The following is a 19,582-nucleotide window of genomic DNA, read 5'->3' as shown; positions in this document are numbered from 1 at the left end:
GACCCCACATGGCAACTGCAATGCAACAACCAATTTGCTCTGCGATTTCTTCAGCCATCAATCATGCGGAGGCATCCAACTAATCTCAGCAAAAGGCTGGTTTAAGTAGTTGAAGTTAGGCAGGCAGCGCAAGCGGACGAACGGACGGTCCAGATCGCTCGATCCGGCATCGCATCGGATCCAGTGGACCAGACCACTCTGGCCAGGCCAGGTGCGGCCAGCAGACCTCCCCCGTCCTCCTCCTGGCGTCTCCACCCAACGCCCTCGTCCTTGCCGCCGATCCCTCCCCAAAACCTAGCCCGCCCGCCGTCCCTCGGTACCTTCTAGAACCTTCCATCCGGGGGGCCGCGCTCCCCATCACCAACCCCGCCTTCTCGTCGCCTTTGCTCCCTCCGCGCGGCGGCCTCCCAGATCCGGTTCGATCGAGGGCGCAGGAGAAGGCTCCGGTCGGGAATAAAGCTCGCCCAGCCCGAGGTCAGGAGATGGGGCAGGCGTTCCGGAAGCTCTTCGATGCCTTCTTCGGGAACAAGGAGATGCGGGTACGCTACCTCCTCTCCTCTCTCCCTTCCCCCTCCCGATAGGACACTGCAATGAATCGCGGTTCCTCGATGAACCGATCCGTTCACAAGGGCGGTGGCGGGTCGTGTCGCGGTCTTATCTCCGTGTATCGTAGCATTGATTTCAGTTAGGACTGGATTGGCAGTGAATTATTTGTTCCGCCAACAATCTGCCAGCACTGTTTTGGAAACCAATCACTAACATCCAACGGCGCGCGGAAATGACGAGTCACGATGCTGGCCGGCCTTGGTGTCCTGTGCTAATCTTACCTGTCTCTGACTGCCATAGATTTGATTCTTGTACTGAATTAATAGTGGATCATTTATAGCGGCAACAAATCTCTATCTCGTGTGTAATCTTTCATACACCATATCAAATCATACTTGTGTCCAGTGATATATTGATGAATTCTTACTACACATACGAACTGGACGCTGACTAGGTGTTTTCGTTGCGTGTACAGTGCCACGCCAATTCAAGTGGGCCTACGTGTTTCAACCATGTCTCATGTCTTCCTAACATTGAAAGATTATGCTTACACGTTTTAGTTTCCTCTTTTGTATACTTTGAGATTGTTACCAATGACCTTGTTTTACTGAATATACTTCTGATAGGATGCCCGCTCGGTTGTTTTCAGGTGGTGATGCTTGGGTTGGATGCAGCTGGGAAAACCACCATACTCTATAAGCTGCACATTGGCGAAGTTCTCTCCACTGTCCCTACCATCGGTACAATTCTACTACCTGTCTGCTTGTGCGTTTTGTTCCTTTGGTGTTCAACCTTAGCCAACTATAGTTTCCCCCAACTTAGCAGCTATTGCATTACTCAATTCATTCCTTCATTTGTTTATTGACACAGTGTCCTTTATCATGCTATAGGTTTCAATGTTGAGAAGGTTCAGTACAAGAATGTAGTGTTCACTGTGTGGGATGTCGGTGGCCAGGAGAAACTGAGGCCCTTGTGGAGGCACTACTTCAACAACACTGATGCTCTGGTCATTTATTCTCATTTCATTTTCTCAACTGTAGCAGCATAAAATCTATTCAAAGTAACAATTCAACGTGGAAGTGCTTGTTCTGTACTGTTTGTTCCACTTAGTTGTGCCCCTTCTGATTTAGTTTTTGTAGCTCAGAGTGTGACTCCAATACCACTTGTTAATAGATCAACTGACTTCACTGTGGATGCTTAGCTTATGCCCATTTTACTTGGACATCTTTTTTCTTTGCTCTTGACGGCTTACTGTTACTTAGCGAAACCAGAAAGAGTAATAGTGTTGTGGGTAATATGCTCAGTGTCCTTAGCTGTTCTATAGCTCATCCTTGGTTTATTATACTTGGCATTGATTTGTAGACACTGCTTTCTTGAAATGTAAGACCTTCCCCATTATTTTCTTAACTTGCAGATTTATGTGGTTGATTCACTGGATAGAGAGAGAATTGGGAGAGCCAGAGCAGAATTTCAGGTTTATATCATTTACTATTGGTTGATTCACCTCTATGCCGTGATATGCTTTGTGATGTCTGTTCTAACCAAAATCTTATCTCTTTCAGGCTATAATCAATGACCCTTTTATGCTTAACAGTGTACTTTTGGTGTTTGCTAACAAGCAAGATATGGTATGTTCAGCAATGTTTTCTCTCGAACCTTTATTTTATAATATTGTGATTCTTGTGCATGGTTTATCCACTGGTTGATTTTCCTGTCCTGGATTATGTTCCCCCCCCCCCCCCCCCCCCCCTGTTTGAGCCTAGTTCTTTTCTGTACATATAATGTTAATGAATACACTTTAGTCATATACGTGCTCCTGCAAATTCTCATTCTTGCCAAAGTCTGCAGCCATGCTCATGACTGTACTGTAACATAACTGCTACATTTTTATTTATTTATTTATTTGCAATGAGTTGTTTCATTTCGAGCAGAAGATGTCAATATGTTGGGTTTGTCTGTTTGTTTGCGTAAACATGAAGTTTGGAGATAGGATGGGTTTCACATTTTGTTGACATGAATATTCATCCTTCGTGGTGTGCTAGTATTATCAGCCCTTGTTTATACTATGTTCACGATCCTTCAATTTATTGGACTCTTTTATATGAATGATATTTTGTGTTTGCCCTACTGTTGCTCACCTTGGTGATGCGCGTGTTGATGCAGAGGGGGGCAATGACTCCGATGGAGGTGTGCGAGGGTCTTGGGCTGTACGACCTTACTAACCGTGTCTGGCACATCCAAGGCACATGTGCTCTGAAAGGAGATGGCCTGTATGAAGGGCTGGACTGGCTAGCAACAACGCTGGATGAAATGCGAGCCTCTGGACGAATAACCTCAACATCGTCATCATCATCCTGAGCTACATGTAACAGGATGAAGAGACTATTTGATCCTCGTGATACGCCCATTGAAGGATCATCTTGCGATTCAGGCTGTGCGCCTGCACTCTTTGTTTTCTTATTTTTCGTGTTTCCCCAATTGCTGCTGGCTATACCTGCTATGGAGTATGGACTGGGTGATGCATCTGGCAACGCTAGGTTGGCAGAGCTGCGGTAGCATCGGTCCCCAATTTGGTGGCGTTGGTGGTGGTGATGTGCGTTTGCAAGGAGAAAGGTGTGGTGTTATCTGACTCGTATGCTATAGCCGAGAGTACATCATCATCATCATCTTCATCCATCGCGTGTGTGTGTGGGAGTGATTGTAAATACTACCACTGATGACATGACTTGTGGTTTTGAAACTGAAGAAATGGAATCCCATACGGCCATGCTGTCCCAAAATAAGTTCACTTATAAGTTGCCCGAAGTTGAACTGTATCTTAATTTTGATCATGTTTGGTTGTTCATACATGCTGGCTGTGCAAAATGAGATGCAGAGAGGAGTTACTTGGTGTCTGGCCTGATGAAGGAGACAGTCTGCCGAAATTGTAGTCGCTTGATTGTTCATGTAAGGCATCATTCCTGGCTGTTCACTGTTCAGTGCTCACCGCGTCCGACTGGACCTCTATGTTGGCGTGTCGAGCCTCAGAGGATAAGGCGGGTCTGCCTTGCCCGGTCGCCCCCCTCACCTCACCTCGCTTCTTCACAGAGAGTGAGAAACAGAGGAACCAAAACCCAAGCCAAAGCCCAAAGGGGAGAGCCGGAGAGGAAAGGAGAAGAAAGTCGCGATGAGGCCCGCCGCCACCGCCGCCAGCACTGGCGGATTCCATCTCGTGCTCCCGGCGTCGCACAGGCGGCCTCCTCCTCCTCCGAGCCTTGCTATCAGCTCTACCAGAGGAAGAGGAGGAGGAAGGCTTCGAGCGGCCGGAGAAGCGGCACCAGAATACGACGTCTTCAGCGGCGGCGGCGGCGCGCTGCTGGGGCGCCCCCTGGAGGACGTGTACAAGGTGCGGGTGGAGCGCGGCGCGGTGGCGCGGGCCCGCGCGGAGGCGCTGCGCGTCATGGAGACGTGGTCGTCGTGGCGCACGGGCGGGCGGTGCCGGATGCCGTGGGACTGGCAGGTGGACCAGCTCGTGTACATCGTGTCCGGGGAGGTGAAGGTGATCCCCGCCGGCGCCGTCCACGGCGACGACTACATGCACTTCGTCGCCGGGGACCTCGTCAGGTACCCGCGCTGGTTCGAGGCCGACCTCTACTTCGACGGCCCCTACGAGGAGCGCTACCGATTCCTCGCCTACGGAGACGACAACTAGCCTCCTGGTTACTTAGTCTGCAACTAGATTACTACTAGCAGCTATCCTGAATTCTTCTATCAGTATCACCTCTTGTGCTTCCTCTGTTTCAGCTTAGTTATTAGGCTTATTATTAGTTACCCTATCGGCCTATCTTTCGTAAAAATATATGCAGTTAGCTCATCCTTTGTGTGGCAAAAGAAGAGAACTATGAGTTCAGACACCAAAATTAAACTTATCCTTCTGATATTTTGCGGTCCTGCTCGGCTGTTCCAGATAACTTTGTAACATTTATTCACCTCCAAACTTTTGAATTGACCTCAATATATGTCTACAAAAAAGAAATCAACTGGTTCTTGATTCCAACCATGACAAGAAAAAGATCCGAATCGTCAAGTTTCCTCATCAAATTGTGCAGAAAGTACCAGCGTTGCCCCCTGCTACAATTTTTGCCTGCACTGCAGAGCCAACAGCTTAACAAGACGGGTAACTAGTCCAATGCCATAAGCTTCAGTGCAGTGCATGTATCAGATGTACCAACACCATCCAAGAAGAGTATATCAGCTAGTCAACCACACATTCCATCAGGTAAAAAAGAGAAACTATGTCCAATATGTTTACCAAGGCTGCACATAGCCACGGACTACAAAAGGATGAAGGGAGAGAGAGAAAAAAAAAGAGGATTGAAAACTTTGTTTACGTCAACACTACTACATTGAGACCGACCAAATATTATCATCAATTGCAAAAGTATAATGTATTCGTACTTCTGCGGCAGAAGAAGAGAACTAAGAATCAGACAACAAAACTAAACCTACCTTCTTAAGAATCAGACGACAAAACTAAACCTATTCTTTTCAAAAAAAATAAAAATAAACCTACCATTCCAAGGTTTTGTGATTCTGTCCAGATAACTTTGCAACATTTATTCATCTCCAAACTTTTGAATTGACCTCAATATATGCCTACAAAAAAGAAATCAACTGGTTCTTATTCCAATCATGACAAAAAGGTATCTGAATTGTCATGTTTCCTCATCGAATTGAGCAAAAAGTACCAGCGTTGCCGCCTGCTACAATATTTGCCTGCACTGCAGAGCCAACAGCTCAGCAAGACGGGTAACTAGTCCAATGCCATAAGCTTCAGTCTAGCGTATCAGATGTACTAACTAGTCCAATGCCATAAGCTTCAGTTTGTTTGCCTCTTTCCTGATTATTTAAGCTGGGTACTATGAAGGAAACAAACAGGCCCTAACACCAACCAAGCAGAGTATTTCAGCTAGTCAACCACACATTCCATCAGGTAAAAAAGAGAGAAACTATGTCCAATATGTAAGGCTGCACATAGCCACGGACTACAAAAGGATGAAGGGAGAGAAACAAAAAAAAAGAGGAGGATTGAAAATTTTGTTTGTTTATGTCAACACTTCTACATTGAGGCCGACTGAATATTATCATCAATTGTAATTTGTCCTTTGTCTTCTGCTATCCTGCATCCCTCCTCTTCCACCAACTGAATTTGAATTCCTGCTGCTTCTTCCTCTTCTCTCAACCCAGCCACCGTTAGGCCGGGATGAAGCACCTGCAGTAAAATTAGAACTGGCACCATTGTCGTGATAGAAAGCACCACTGCCACCCATCACCATTCCATTGGTGCTCGAGTTATCTGCTGATGGCCTCGGGCGATTCCGGCGGCCATGTCGTCCCCTGTTATGAGGGTTCGCACCAGGGTAGCCAACTTCTTGCTGATGATAGATGCCAGCGTTAGTGCCAACAATGTTGTTCCTAATATTGATCATATCGGCATATGCCTGTGAGCTGGGATTGCCAGCCTCAGCCCCAGCAGATGCAAACACCGGAAAACCCAGCCAATTGTAGGCGTAGACCTCATCAAAGTCATCGGTGTCGTACTCATAGGCGTAGTCATCAAAGTCATCCATGTCTTCAGCGCTCGGAGGCATGAAGCTCATGACAGCTTCTCTGAGTGAGGTAGCTGTAGCTCCAAAACCAAAGTTCATCATGCCTGGTAAATCAAAGGGGTCTTCTTCATCATCATCGAAACGCAAGGTGGGAGGGAAAGATGGCAGCTGCTGCTGCCTGGAGCTCTCGACTCTGGCTCCGGTGGGCCTTGGCGGTGCATTGTCCACAGAGGCTGCAGAGCCACCACGCCCATAAATGGGAATGATCGCGTCCTCAGCGACCTGGCCCTTGCAGACAGGACACTCACGGTGGTGGGAGTGAACATGGAGCCACTGATAAAGGCATTCCCAGCAGAAGAGATGGCCACACTTGGTGACGACAGGTTCAGCGGCCATGTCGAAGCAAACGTTGCACTCAAAATTGGCGGCGCTGCGGCTAGCCTTGTCATCAGGCTCCCTGGTGCTGGGTGGAGCCGCGGTTCCGGATGCGGATGACTTGTCTGTGGTTGAGGTTGAATGCGTTCGCTGTGCGATACGACTGGAAGTGGAGGAGGCCGCCTGTTGTTCAGATACGGGTTGGGATTGGCGATGAGCAGCATCGACGGGGCGGTAGCAAAACTGCGGGGGTGGCCTTCCCCACCTGTCTCTCCGCCTGCTGCCGCCGCTGCTGGAACCGCCGTGGATCATGTCACTGGAATTATTAGCATATTGGCGATTCGGGAAGCCTCTTCCTCCTGTTCCTCGGCCGCCGCCGCCGCTGCTGGTGCCGGTGGAATTGCTCCAGCCGGCCATGGAATCGAATCGATCGGTCGGGTGGAATCGTTGAGGAAGCCCTGGGCAGGAGGAAACGAGATTCGTTACCAAACGTCCAAACCTTCTTAAAAAAAAAATTTAACGCAGGGGTGGGCAATCTGCCGTACGCGGATCCTCCACGGGGGAGGGAGGAGAAGCGATTCGGCGGATTAGGGTTCGGGAGTTGGGAACACTAATATTGGAATCGAGGAGCAATGGAAAGAAAGGGGATCGAGGAGGAACGAACCGCGGGACAGTCGGAGACGGTCGGAGTCGACGTCGATCGGGGGTCGATGACGGCGAAGAGGAGGAAGAAAAGGGACGAAGCAGCCGCCCGGCGAGAGGGGGAAGGCGTCGGATTCCGCCTCCGTCTGAACTTGCCTTCCTTCCCGCACGGAGGAGGAAAGATGAGGGGAGGCGACCGACCGCGAGCCGCGAGACCGAGCAGGAAAACAAGGCAAGTTAGCTGGCAAACCGTAATAAAGGCGGAAAACGCATGCTCCTTGGGCGGTGTTGGGCCGTCTTATTCCAGTTTGAGCCCAACGATACCAGCCCAGGCCGGCCTTTGCAAACCCTCCGAAGCCCTTCCTCTCCTTTCTGGAGCACGAGCCATGTGTTTAGTGGTGGGACGAAGTGAGATGGAACGAGATAACCTTACTTTAGTGATGTTTGATTTAGATACACGTCGGATGTGGTTATCTCTATAGAAAAATATTCCTTCAAGATGCGGAATGAGTTCATCCCCCTTAATTTGAGCGGGTGGGGCCATCCCACGTGGGAGCGCTTGTTCGCGTGAATGCGCAGCAATGAGTCGAGCGGCGGGCGGATGGATAAGACAACGGCATTAAGCACATGCATTCACTCTTACAAACACATATGCAAACCACATTTGCGAGCACCTTTGAGAGATTAGACCAACATATCGTGACATTGACCTAGTTATCATAGGCGGCTTGCAGTCGACGGGCATGTCAAAACTAGTGAAAGAACAGTACCGTTAATCATGAAATGAATCCAGAAAAATACGAATACTTGTGCCGAGCTGAGAACTCAAAGCCAAGTAGTTATATCGCAAGAAGCCTAACTAGTTGTTCATAACTATTGTCAAATTCCATGCCAAATTACAAAATCAAATAACATTTTGAAAGAAAAAATAAAATCATTTTTACACATGAGCTTGATTTTTAACCCCAATGTCAATACTAGACAACTCTCCACAGAAATTTATGAGCTCAACCAAATTTTTTTAAAAAAATTACCACTGCTGCCCCCTAACAATGAAAAAAAAATGAGTTCCTCTGCGTCCCTGCCCCCACGCAATCCAACCCGCTTTTAGATGCGCATGTGGGTGTGGCAGTGGGCCATCCTCTCTCTCATGGCAGGCTATCGACCTGTTCGCTTCAGCTTATTCAGCCGGCTTATCAGCCACCAAACAGTGTTTTCCTCTCACAACAAATCAGCCGTTTCAGCTTTTCAGCCGGCTTATAAGCTGAAGCGAACAGCCCCATATGTTGTTGAGCTCCGACCACATGCACTGCGAGGATGACCATGCCACATGCAGCATTGAAAGACCATAGCTTCAGCGTTCATCCTCAATCTTGCTGATGTGGAGGACATGAGGAGGCTGATTGATGGGACCCACAGGCCACGCCTGTCGCCTGTGCGCGCGCGCGCCCCTAAAATCAAGTTCGACTAGGTGAAGGATGTATTGTGACTTGTTTGAATATAGTTGAAGGCTGTATGTTACAAGCATGGCCAAGATTCGGCTGGTTCACTCTTACACTGGGTGTCTGGGTCACGAACCAAGCAGGACCTTTATATTAAACCAAAGCAGCCTGATTGAAGCAGCTTAGGTCACTAGGACGGCTACAATCTCGATTGATTTAATGTTTAACAAGTACCAGCATTTGCATCCAAATGCTGATAACAAATTACAACAAGAAGATTACACAACCGACGTGTTGCAAACACCTGATATACATGACACAACAATAGACAGTGTTACACATCAGTCAGTAGCCAGATGGCCGTCCCTTGTCAGTGTCAGAACCGCCTCTTCTGCTGAGGGTACCCAGGGTTCTGCATCATCCCTTGGTCAGCCTTCCTTCTCAACTGTTTGTTGCACACATCAAGCGTAAGTGCTTCCACAATCACAAGTCTTCTTCAACGACAAAGAGAACGGTGACATTACCTGGTGCGGATGAGATTGACCACCTGCCCCTCTCTGCATAGGAATGTTACCAGGATTCAGCCCAGCCATGCCAGCCTGCGACGCAGCATTGAAGGCAGCCATGTTTGTTCCAGCTGCCACTCTTGGCATCCCCACCATAGGTTGCTGCTGCATTTGTCGTGGCATTGATCTCGATACGGATTGACCTTGAGCTGCATTCCCTGAAGGCTGAAATACAGAAATGCTACATATGAATATAATGCAGACAACTCTGACAAGATTTCTATGCTGCAGGTGAATATTTGTAACTAACAAGAAGTTGGTTTCCTTAATCAGATCTGAAAAACAAGGGCTTAGGAAGAGTGTTACCGGCTGAGTTGGTTGAAGGCTTGTTGTTCCTTCAAAATCTGTTGTAGTATCGACTGGACGAACAGGATATTGCACAATTTTCTCTCCTGGCTGGGATGGTAAAAGCGCGCTAACCAGAAAACAATTTCTGTCAGGAGTACGGGAAATACCTTTTTCCTTTCTAAATGAAATGCTATGGTAAACATCTGAGAACTATTCTGCAGGTAGTTAAGACTCTGGTCACACATAACTTACTTTCTTCCAGGTAGTGGGTCCATCCGAAAGTACCTAAGCAAAGAAATGAGCATATTCAGAAGAAATTGTGTAGAAGTCACGAACACCACAGCATTGCTGCATTAGTACTTGAGAGGCATCGTCAACTTTTCAGAATAGGAAAAATGTTCATCTTTGTTTAAGCTAAATATGTATTATCAAACTTCTAACATTTAAAAAACAGTTATTAGAACCCAAAAAAAATATATCTCATTTTGATTATGCGATTCAGGAGATGTACAAGGGTATTGACGAGTCCAAGTAAACTTCAATCCTAGCGGTTAATAGTTGCTTTGTATCTAAAAAGGTACAGATCAGTAGTACTAATGACAGAAAATAAATAATATTAAAAAAGGAAACAAAAAGTTAAAAGGGATATCGCAATCTATTCTATAGATGTTCACTTTTTAGTTTTTACTATAATAATATCTGACTAAATGAAATTAAATAATAAAAACCATATATCAAAATGGAAATAACTGCAGGCAATACATCAGAAAGAAGTATAGCCAAGTCATTGCGTACTGCGTAGTGACTACTTGAAGCCTATGAGTATAAATGAAAGCTAATGCATGATTCAGAGTTTGACAAGAACTGGTCACAATGGTCCACAAGATGGTTTCAGTGTGTTACTGCAGTGCTGTCTTTTGCAAGGTTGCAAGCTAGATTCAGGCAATCTATTCAAATAGATTGGTAAAAGGCTAATTATTCGGAAATGGCTAAAACATACAACCAGGCCACAAGGGGAAAAAAAGAGCAATGGATATGTGAAAGTACTTAGTTACTTACTCGTGCTCCAGAGCTTGTGCAGCCGTTATACGCTTTCGAGGATCATACCTAGAACAGGAGGATACCATGGTGATAAATCAAAACAACAAGAAAGCATAAACATATTTGTTATGTTGAATTTTAACAGCTAGATAGCAGTGAGCAAGTGACATACTCAAGCATTTTTGAGAGAAGATCAAATGCAGGACTCTTCTGTGGCAAGTGAACAATGTTATGGAGACCTGGGTTCTCACTGCAAGTGAAAATGATTAACTTAAGAACTGATTATTGGTTAAAAAACAATAGTTTAAGTAGCTTAGATCAGCTAAAAAAATGTCAAACATACTACTTATGGCCCTGAATATGTTGCTGGTCGTTTTGCCACCATGGCAGATTGGCAAGGGTAGGCCATTTTTCAACAGTAGGGTGGCCTGCAGAAGGATTGGATTATAACAAATACAAGTGTACAAAACCAAATGAACATTATGGAAGAAGGGGGGCATCCATACCTAAGACCTTAAAAATCTTGTCCAGTTGATCAAGCTACAAAACATGCGTAAATCAACTGTGAGATAAATAAGTTGCAAATGACAGAGGAAAACTTCTACACAATGTAATGCAGCAGAACATAGACAACAATATGCAAGTATCTGCACCACAAGACTGTTATTTTACTTGGTATTTATATGAGGTAGTTTTGGTCTATGATCTGGAAACAAGGTAGCAACAATAATTACTTGAGTGAGAGTGCCCATACTTGGAATGGGTTCGGAGTATTTTTGGCTTCGACACCTTGGAACAGTGGTTTCAGGGTGAGCAATTCAGCAAAAATGCAACCAACTGCCCACATGTCTAGAAATGATTTAAGGAAATAACTGAATTGAATCAAATGGAGATAAATAAAAGGTAAAAGAGTTGTGGTTTTGCTCTCCAGCAAAGGATACCAACAGCACTTGTGTAGTGTTTAGCCCCAAGTAACAGCTCAGGAGCACGATACCAGATAGTCACAACAACCTGAAATCTTTGGTTAGCCATATATATACAGTGGATTTTGATACAAAGCACATGCTTCCATGAATACAAGAGAAAACAATAAGAACAGATAGATTAAAAATTGTGCAGAGAATTGAGATGTTTTATGGGTGTATGCATCTTCTAAGCCTCAAATCTATCAGAAGAGGCAACAATTTGGGAAAGTGGCCAATTATTCCTCTGCAGCGTTTTTTCTTTTACTTGTATTCTGGGAAAGAGGAACAGAGGAAAGCAGCATGCGTGCTAGCTAATGGGCATGAAGATGAAGGTACGCACCCCATTGTCACATAATGCTTTCAACGGAGCTTGATATATCCTAGCAAGCCCAAAATCAGCAATCTTTATAATTCCATGTTCTTCTCCTTCTCCCATGACCTGTTGCGGCACATATGGAAGCACTATCAGCAAGAGGAAAAGGCTGCACCAAATTGCACAGTTATATTTGTGTATCTGCAGGTGGCACCATACCAGTATGTTAGAAGGCTTGAGATCGCGATGGATAATCCAATTGCTGCAGGAGGGAAGGGGAAGATTGTTGAGATCAGCCCGAGATTTCTGTAGGACGATTCAGAGAAAGTAGCAGCATATACTCTGGCTACCTATGAAGATAGTTGAGGCCGTTGAGCAGTTGCCACAGCAAGGATTTGACAGTGTAGGCGTTAATGGGCGAGTTCAGCTTCTCCCTGTGATGCCTTATAATCTCCTGCGGTATGGTTGGTTGGTTTGGTTAATCAATTAGAACAGTAGACAGAGGTCAAGCTCTGCGTAATCGAATCGAATTGAAAGAGAACTGAATACACCGTCACAGACATAGAGGTCATGCTCCGCGTAATCGAATGCGAGGTAGAGGGACATGTCGGCGTGGTTAATGTGGACATTGACGAGCTTGACGACATTCTCGTGGTTAATCTCGCGCAGGAGCTGGCAAAAAACCAGGTGGGTTAAGCTAGGGTTTGGTGCTCCAGACCCAGGGAAGGGGGAAGGCATAGAAAACGCAGAGCAAGAAGCAAAGCAAAGGAAGAGCAGACCATGATCTCCCTGATAGCGGTAGGCGATACTCCGTCCCCCTCCTTGGACTGCTTGAACTTCTTGATGGCGATGGGGGGCCCGCGCCGGCCGGGCGCCGGGTGGGACGGCTTGAGGCGCGCGAGGAAGACGAGGCCGTAGGTCCCCTCGCCGATCTTGCCCACCAGCTCGTACTGCTGCAGCCACGCCGGGCGATTGGCGCCGCCCGCGCGCCCGTCTCCCATCCCCGACGCCGCACCGGCCTGCCGCCGCAGCTGGGATTCCTCTCGCCGTCGTCCTCTTCTCCGACGCCGCGGTGGCTCTCGGCCTGCTTCCCGCGACTTGTTTGGACCAGCGACAATCCTAACAGATCTGCCCGCAGCAGTGTGTGTGATGTGGACCAACAAGATTATACAGTTTGGCCCAACGAGAAAGACGGCTCGGCCCATATAGGACGAGGCCCATTCAAGGTCTTCTTCCCCATCACTCCTGCCCCGTGCTGGCTGGAGGGGGGTGAAGACTGAAGAGTGTGCTGTGTTATCCATTTCTCCCCTTGTCTCTCTGCTGTGCTCGCTCCCTTCACTCTCTGGCGGGGAACGCCGCCGCCGGCCGCTCCTCCAGGGCATCCCAGCTCGATCCCATTCGTTAGGTATGGCGGCCGGGAGTGCCAGCGCCACAGCGTCGCTCTCCGTCGCGGCGGCGGCGGCGGCTGCTCTGCGCGTCAGGCGGCCGTGCGCGCGCGCTCGCGCTTGGGCCCCCTCGCAGCCGACGCAACAAGGGTCCCTCCTCAGGCTCAAGCCTTGCGCCTCACTGGCGCCGCATGCTCCCGTGTGGCGGGCGGAGTCGGATGGCGCGGGCGGTGGGGCAGGCGCCGGCGACGTCATGGGTCTCCTCCTCCGGGAGCGCATCGTCTTCCTCGGCAACGAGATCGAGGACTTCCTCGCGGACGCCGTCGTCAGCCAGCTCCTCCTCCTCGACGCCATCGACCCGGACTCCGACATCCGTCTTTTCGTCAACTCGTCAGGGGGGTCCCTTAGGTACGGTCCTCTCTTCCTTCCCTTCCAGGCTTCCATTTCAAGTTTTCAACCCTCATGCTCTTCCATAGTTCCATTCATTCACCCATCATCGTTGATTACTCTTAACTTGTATACCTGCTTCACTTCTAAATCCAACCCAAGGACTACACTTGTTACCACTCTTGCAATATAGTATAAACTTCAACTCAATCCTCAAATTTATCATTGCAATGTACAGACTTGAGGTCAGATTTATCCAACCTAGTCCAATGACCATTTGGACCATGATACTTTTAATTCTTTTAACAACTGAAAATGGACAAGGTGTAAGCATCCTCCATGAAGTCCGATCTTGAGATTCTGTATGGGTTTTAGAGATGTAAAGCAGTCCCAGCTACTCCTGCTGTCAATACATTGATTTGGAAATGTCAAACTTTGCAAAATCTGAAATTATGTGTGTTTAGTGTACAATATTTGCATCAATAGATTTGAATTCAAAGTGGTTTTAAGATGATTCTGATTTCACAATTGGTAATATATTGCAACAGAAATTGTGGTATTGTGGTTAAAAAATTACTTTTGAATTAGCGTACCAAAATATGCCTTACAAGTTACATTATGGACAGAGATAGTATTTAATTTCATATACGCTCCAGTTCTTTCCATTTATGAGGATAGGAGAAAAGGGGTATGTAGGCTACAGTTCTACACTAATCATGATCCATGTTGTCGACTGATTAATCCAAGCTTGCATGAACCCTTGACATTATCAGGGTGACCTATTCATCTTATGGCTGCAGTCATCAACTCATCTCTGTGTGACTCTCTGCTGTTTTCACTGCATCCTTGCAGCAACGACTGACAATGATTCGTTCTAGGTTTTGGAGAATTCTTCAGTTACTGCAAAGATTATTCGTTCTTTTTATTTTTCTACTAACGTCTCCAAGCATAATTCAAAATCTTGTCCAACCTCATCTTAGCTTGCCTCAATTCCTGAAGCAGCAATGCGCTGACTGAAATTCCAAGCCAATTGATCTAAGGCTTCACATGCATTACCAAAATCTAGCCATGATGAGTACAGAACTTGTAAGGAACTAATAATTCATACCCGCAGCGTCTGTGTTCACTGTGCTGATTGATCTGACCAAAGAGTTATTTGACTCTGTATCATGCCTTGCTGGTGACTGCTTATTCTATCACAGTCAAAACGGGAACACAATATGTGAATCATAAGCTAGAGTATATACATTTGCTCGTCATAGATCTGTTGATACAAAATCCTGCCATTTTCTAACCATCAATTTGGTTGTTCTTTCAGTGCAACAATGGCCATCTATGATGTAATGCAGCTTGTGAGGGCAGATGTCTCCACTATTGGATTGGGCATAGCTGGATCAACAGCTTCTATAATCCTTGGTGGTGGAACAAAGGGCAAGCGATTTGCCATGCCCAACACCAGGATTATGATCCATCAGCCTGTGGGAGGTGCAAGTGGGCAGGCCTTAGATGTAGAGGTCCAAGCCAAGGAGATACTGGCTAACAAGAGGAACGTCATTCGGCTCGTATCAGGCTTCACGGGCCGCACTCTGGAGCAGGTTGAGAAAGACATTGACCGAGACCGTTACATGGGTCCTCTTGAGGCTGTTGATTATGGACTCATCGATGGTGTGATTGATGGAGACAGTATCATCCCACTTGAGCCGGTCCCAGAGAGGGTGAAGCCTAAGTACAACTACGAAGAGATGTACAAGGTTCCGCAGAAGTTTCTTACACCAGATGTCCCGGATGATGAAATATACTAGTTTAAAAGTTGTATTTTGCGCCAATCTGAAGCTTGTTCTTCAGCAACCAGTTTCTTTTGATTACCTGTAGCTGTCAAACAAATCCTACCACTAGCTGTAGCTTATTGATCTGGTTCGCTGCCTATGTTACTGTCTGAATGTTGATTTTGAGCAGGCAGCTAGGCCTGTTGGTTGTGTTATGGCATTGCATGTTTCTGGTGATATTGAGGGTAGGAATGGTCTAGCTGATTCCGAGTCCTGACCATTCCTGGTATGGCACGTTGGACGAGACCAGGCAATCCTTTGAATTTTTGACCAAGCAATAAACGAACCAAACGGAAGCTTCTTCATTTCGTTTCAAGCATTTCCCTCGAGAAGATAAGTCTAACCAAACACAACAATTACATAGCCGCAAATACTACGTCGTTCTTAAATATGATGTCATAAACTAAATGAACTACTCCCTCCGTTCCAAATTACTATTCGTTTTAGCTTGTCTAGGTACATGACTTTTGCTACATACCTAGACATAGCATATATCTAAGTCCATAGCAAAAAATATGAATCTAGAAAAATCTTCTAAATTACTATTCGTTTTAGCTTGTCTAGTACATGACTTTTGCTACATACCTAGATATAGCTAAGTCCATAGCAAAAAATATGAATCTAGAAAAACCAAAATGAATAGTAATTTGGGACGGAGAGAGTACTAAATAGTTAATCCGTCCTTAAATACGATGTTTAGCATAAACTAAATGACCTGCTAAATAGTAAGAGTATCCATGCCCTCTCCCCAGATCCACACCCATTTCAAATGGGGAGGGTATGGGTAGAAAATTATATATCCGATGGAAATGGGGAGGGTAAGGTATAAGGAGGGTACAATTAATCAATTGGACATGTATATATATGTAGTATAAAGTTTTTTTTGAGGTTATATGTAGTATAAAGTTAATTATTCATTGGATATAGGTGGAATTGGAAAGGATAAGACGCGAATAATAATTATTTGGATTTGGGTGTAAACAAGAGCGAGTTTTCCCAAGTGGCAGGCCTACTAAATAGTTTATCCTACCATGATAGCATTTATGCTTCAACCTGTTTGGCTTAGGAATACATATTGGCACAGAGAGATTTCAAGGAGAGCAAACGGTTCTCAGCTCTGAAAATGTTCTCAAAATTATTCACTGCAATATGCCCTCCAAAATGGAGTGAAGAATTTGACGTAACCAGTAATTCTTTCGTAAACTCATGATACAGTAATGAATACAATCATCGAAAAAGGATACAACAATCAGCAATGCTGATATGATCGAAATGAAGCCAACCCAGTCCATCAATTGAAGGCAGCAACGGCAGGGACAAGAACTGATGGGGAACCTGCGCTCACGGTGCTCTCTACTCTGAGGGCAAGCGGATCCCAGAACTGAACGACACTGCGGTTTCCGGTCTTGAGACTCATCGGTGCTTTGACGCAGTCAGCAGTATCATCGCCCTCTCCTGCTGATTTTGCCGCAGCCACCCTCTTCAATCTGATACGTTCAGCTCTTGACCCGATTGTCTGACCCAATATTGAGGCAGCTATAGTAAGGGCCATGGCAGACTTTGGCATCAGCACAGATTTCCTGAGCATCCCTATGAAAGGCACGGCGGCATGTACCGCAGCAAACCACTGCACTGAAAACTTCTGCGTGTGCTCTCTCCAGATGCCGAGAGGAACATTTGCTGCCATACCAAGCAGTGCGATCACCAGTACTTTTGTTGGCAGGGGCTGAGGGCGAAGCCCCTTTGCAAAGGCTGTGCGGGATATTGCTGCTCGGGCAGCAACCACCGCAGGCGGGCACTTCAGTTTCATACCAGCTGGGGGCGTCATCATCTTTGCCACAAGAGGTACAATGCCACTTAATGCTCTATATGACTTTGCAAGTGGACATTGGCCATTTTCCAGCCACTCGTTGCTCACTGCTTCATGATTGTTAGACTGGCCTTTATTCTGAAATTCCAGGGAAAGCAAAATCAGACAATCGAACAGAATGCTCCGTTACAAAAGAACAGGGTAAAGAGTTTATTCCATGCCCATTTTAGTGTTTATGCTATAAAGGACAGTTCAGAGAATCATGTAACTGTGTGTCTACTGCTGCTAATAAATTATTTCCATTGTTGATGAAAAAGATGGACCACATTAGACAATACTGGAACATTGAGACATAAAAGATTAGGAAGCATTTTAATTGGGGAAACAAAATCATGTCAAAGAGAAAGACAAATTACCTGGGGGAGGTTGTTGGGGTTCTTTTTGTTGAAATTTTTCTTATTGCGCTTGTTTGAGAAGTCACCAAAGCTGAAGAAGCCTCCAAATGCCGATAGGCTAATGGTTGCTGCTTTGGCCGCCAAGGGGTTGAACTCAGGATTAGGCTTGGGCAATGGCTTCTCAATCTGTGGAAATGATCCTTCTGAAAGTGGGACAACCCCATCTCTACCATGGAAAACTCGAAACGCTGTGTCAAAATTAGGTCCATCTTCAAAAATTGGTCCCTTGGCTCCTCTTGCCTTCACAAGCAGCAAACAATAAACTTCAGCAATGGCATCCAGGACATATACAATCTTCAGAAATACTGACAGTATGGTAAAGCAAAAAGGAGAGGAAAGTAAAGGACATACAAGAATAGGAAAGTTGACAGACGAGAAGGAAAAGCTTGTAGGCTCGTTGATGTTCCTCAGGAATGGGCATCTTTCAATCCCTTGCTGGACAGTTTCTTCCAAGCACGTTGGTTCATTGAAAGCTCTTTGAAAAGAGTCCATATGGAAACCACCGGCAACACAACCTGAGTGCAGAGATGTTGAGAGAGCAGTTTGAGTAAAGAGACTACACGTGTCAAAACCATAATAAATCGTAATGCCAATTGTCTCCTATCATCATTTGTAGAGTCAACCCTAGACTAGATTAATGGTATGATAAGAATAAGATGGTATGAACTCTGAAGATGAACATTGAGTTGCTTCACAGGCAAAGTTAGCTGGCAAGCATAAAGCATGGGAAACCCCTTTTTTTTGTGCTATTACATGAATGAATCAGTTGAGGAGTAGTTGTATTCCAGTAAACAAATTGGTATAGCACATGTCGATTCAATTGTTGACCTGCCTACCTATACCTAACAGCAGTTGGCACATGCGGACCTAACCCGCCGAGCAAAAGCAGTAAAGGACCCAAATTTACTTCCCAGGCCGATTGCTTGCTATTGAAATTTTGATGAGAGAGGTTAGGATCGTCATTCAATTAGGTTGGAAATCCGTCTTGCAGTTGCAATTAGAATCCATACTTGTGGGAATGAACCGAACTTTCGTTAAGGGTCCTAACAATTTCCTTAATCCTACATCAGCTGCACTTGCAAGCATCCGTCCTGAATCGAATCCTCTCCCTCTCTCCCGAAAGAACGAGGAAAGGAAGGAAGCGATCCCGTCCTCCGCATACATCCTGATCCTGATCTTAGCAGACGGGAGGGGCGCGACGGAAACGAGAAATCCAGGAAGACAAAGAAAGAGAGGTCACCTCCAATTCGAAGCGAAGCGAGGAGCAGGCACGGAGATCTTCCTGTTCCTGTGGCGGGTCGGCTCCGGCTGGGTTGGGGGCGGTTTCGTCGCGTGTGGCGAGCACAGGCACAAGGCGAGAAGAGGGGAAGGGAGGTCGAGGCGAGAGAGGGGTCACCCCGCAGGCCGCAGATGAGGAAAAGAGCAGAGAACGAGACCGAGACCGGGAGAAGGTTGTTGCGGGGTGGGTGGGTGGCTCGTTGCCTTGGCTTTGGCGTGTGGAGGAGCAGTTGTTGTTTGACTCTGACCCGGCCTGCGCCTGCGTTGCGGCTCGGCAAGCACGCTTTCCACGCGCGTGAGTTGACACGATCAAGCCATCAAGGGACCCCACCTTCAATCGTGCTCGATGTTTTTGCGTTCAATCGTCCTATAACTTGTTACTCGTCAATCAAAAAGATTTGAAAGTTAAGCGTCAAAAACTAAATTAGATTAGACTCGGAGTCGCTCCAAGTCTATCTTTTTTTAGTGTAATACTAAGGTAAACCAACTAGGATTAGGATTAGCGCGACGTGGCTACCATGTTGTGCTCCTTCAGTTGCACCTGACTTGCACGTGAGAAAATGTGAAAGGAAAAAAAGTCTACGTAACACCTGACATATCAATGATCAAGTACATAACCTCCTCAATTATAAAATCAGATTTTTAACCCCCTCAACTTTGCAAAACCGTTTAAAG

General features: G+C 46.2%; 6 protein-coding genes across 6 annotated transcripts; 3 read left to right on the top strand and 3 right to left on the bottom strand.

Moving 5' to 3' along the window:
• The first annotated feature begins 187 nt into the window (after positions 1–187).
• LOC117838937 (ADP-ribosylation factor) lies at positions 188–3,341 on the top strand. Its single transcript, XM_034719142.2, has 6 exons — positions 188–539; positions 1,196–1,286; positions 1,437–1,552; positions 1,961–2,020; positions 2,109–2,174; positions 2,710–3,341. Exons 1-6 carry the CDS (start codon positions 483–485, stop codon positions 2,902–2,904), a joined length of 585 nt encoding a protein of 194 aa, XP_034575033.1. The 5' UTR covers positions 188–482; the 3' UTR covers positions 2,905–3,341.
• A 230-nt stretch (positions 3,342–3,571) lies between these two features.
• Positions 3,572–4,465, top strand: LOC117838938 (uncharacterized). The gene has a single exon (XM_034719143.2). It carries the CDS (start codon positions 3,713–3,715, stop codon positions 4,235–4,237), a length of 525 nt encoding a protein of 174 aa, XP_034575034.1. The 5' UTR covers positions 3,572–3,712; the 3' UTR covers positions 4,238–4,465.
• Positions 4,466–5,467: 1,002 nt separating this feature from the next.
• LOC117838936 (uncharacterized) lies at positions 5,468–7,396 on the bottom strand. Its single transcript, XM_034719140.2, has 2 exons — positions 7,174–7,396; positions 5,468–6,967 (listed from the first exon to the last, which is right to left on the bottom strand). The coding sequence occupies exon 2, from the start codon at positions 6,924–6,926 to the stop codon at positions 5,673–5,675; it is 1,254 nt and encodes a 417-aa protein (XP_034575031.1). The 5' UTR covers positions 6,927–6,967; positions 7,174–7,396; the 3' UTR covers positions 5,468–5,672.
• Positions 7,397–8,717: 1,321 nt separating this feature from the next.
• On the bottom strand, positions 8,718–12,895 carry LOC117836999 (cyclin-dependent kinase E-1). The gene is made up of 15 exons (XM_034716533.2): positions 12,546–12,895; positions 12,328–12,438; positions 12,117–12,220; positions 11,986–12,028; positions 11,794–11,892; positions 11,430–11,499; positions 11,243–11,337; positions 10,995–11,028; positions 10,832–10,916; positions 10,661–10,738; positions 10,507–10,554; positions 9,700–9,732; positions 9,466–9,574; positions 9,118–9,324; positions 8,718–9,038 (listed from the first exon to the last, which is right to left on the bottom strand). The coding sequence occupies exons 1-15, from the start codon at positions 12,765–12,767 to the stop codon at positions 8,970–8,972; spliced, it is 1,407 nt and encodes a 468-aa protein (XP_034572424.1). The 5' UTR covers positions 12,768–12,895; the 3' UTR covers positions 8,718–8,969.
• A 127-nt stretch (positions 12,896–13,022) lies between these two features.
• LOC117837001 (ATP-dependent Clp protease proteolytic subunit 4, chloroplastic) lies at positions 13,023–15,541 on the top strand. Its single transcript, XM_034716535.2, has 2 exons — positions 13,023–13,559; positions 14,857–15,541. The coding sequence occupies exons 1-2, from the start codon at positions 13,174–13,176 to the stop codon at positions 15,338–15,340; spliced, it is 870 nt and encodes a 289-aa protein (XP_034572426.1). The 5' UTR covers positions 13,023–13,173; the 3' UTR covers positions 15,341–15,541.
• A 912-nt stretch (positions 15,542–16,453) lies between these two features.
• LOC117837000 (uncharacterized) lies at positions 16,454–19,089 on the bottom strand. The gene is made up of 4 exons (XM_034716534.2): positions 18,870–19,089; positions 17,981–18,144; positions 17,591–17,869; positions 16,454–17,312 (listed from the first exon to the last, which is right to left on the bottom strand). Exons 2-4 carry the CDS (start codon positions 18,119–18,121, stop codon positions 16,656–16,658), a joined length of 1,077 nt encoding a protein of 358 aa, XP_034572425.1. The 5' UTR covers positions 18,122–18,144; positions 18,870–19,089; the 3' UTR covers positions 16,454–16,655.
• Positions 19,090–19,582: the final 493 nt, after the last annotated feature.

Source organism: Setaria viridis, chromosome 9 (genome assembly GCF_005286985.2).
Source record: "Setaria viridis chromosome 9, Setaria_viridis_v4.0, whole genome shotgun sequence".
Classification (NCBI taxonomy): Eukaryota; Viridiplantae; Streptophyta; class Magnoliopsida; order Poales; family Poaceae; genus Setaria; species Setaria viridis.
Note: the sequence above shows the minus strand (reverse complement) of the source record. Positions and strands in the feature narration are given on the sequence as shown.

Excerpts from the sequence above, each read along its gene's own strand:
- LOC117838937 (XM_034719142.2), top strand. The coding sequence starts at position 483 with ATGGGGCAGGCGTTCCGGAAGCTCTTCGATGCCTTCTTCGGGAACAAG. Across the intron at positions 1,287-1,436 it reads CTCCACTGTCCCTACCATCG|GTTTCAATGTTGAGAAGGTT; the intron begins GTACAATTCTAC and ends ATCATGCTATAG. Across the intron at positions 2,175-2,709 it reads TTGCTAACAAGCAAGATATG|AGGGGGGCAATGACTCCGAT; the intron begins GTATGTTCAGCA and ends GTGTTGATGCAG.
- LOC117838938 (XM_034719143.2), top strand. The coding sequence starts at position 3,713 with ATGAGGCCCGCCGCCACCGCCGCCAGCACTGGCGGATTCCATCTCGTG.
- LOC117838936 (XM_034719140.2), bottom strand. The coding sequence starts at position 6,926 with ATGGCCGGCTGGAGCAATTCCACCGGCACCAGCAGCGGCGGCGGCGGC.
- LOC117836999 (XM_034716533.2), bottom strand. The coding sequence starts at position 12,767 with ATGGGAGACGGGCGCGCGGGCGGCGCCAATCGCCCGGCGTGGCTGCAG. Across the intron at positions 12,439-12,545 it reads CCGCTATCAGGGAGATCATG|CTCCTGCGCGAGATTAACCA; the intron begins GTCTGCTCTTCC and ends GTTTTTTGCCAG. Across the intron at positions 11,029-11,242 it reads ATACTCCGAACCCATTCCAA|CTTGATCAACTGGACAAGAT; the intron begins GTATGGGCACTC and ends CATGTTTTGTAG.
- LOC117837001 (XM_034716535.2), top strand. The coding sequence starts at position 13,174 with ATGGCGGCCGGGAGTGCCAGCGCCACAGCGTCGCTCTCCGTCGCGGCG. Across the intron at positions 13,560-14,856 it reads TCGTCAGGGGGGTCCCTTAG|TGCAACAATGGCCATCTATG; the intron begins GTACGGTCCTCT and ends TTGTTCTTTCAG.
- LOC117837000 (XM_034716534.2), bottom strand. The coding sequence starts at position 18,121 with ATGGACTCTTTTCAAAGAGCTTTCAATGAACCAACGTGCTTGGAAGAA. Across the intron at positions 17,870-17,980 it reads CTGTCAACTTTCCTATTCTT|GCAAGAGGAGCCAAGGGACC; the intron begins GTATGTCCTTTA and ends CTGCTTGTGAAG. Across the intron at positions 17,313-17,590 it reads ACCCCAACAACCTCCCCCAG|AATAAAGGCCAGTCTAACAA; the intron begins GTAATTTGTCTT and ends CTGGAATTTCAG.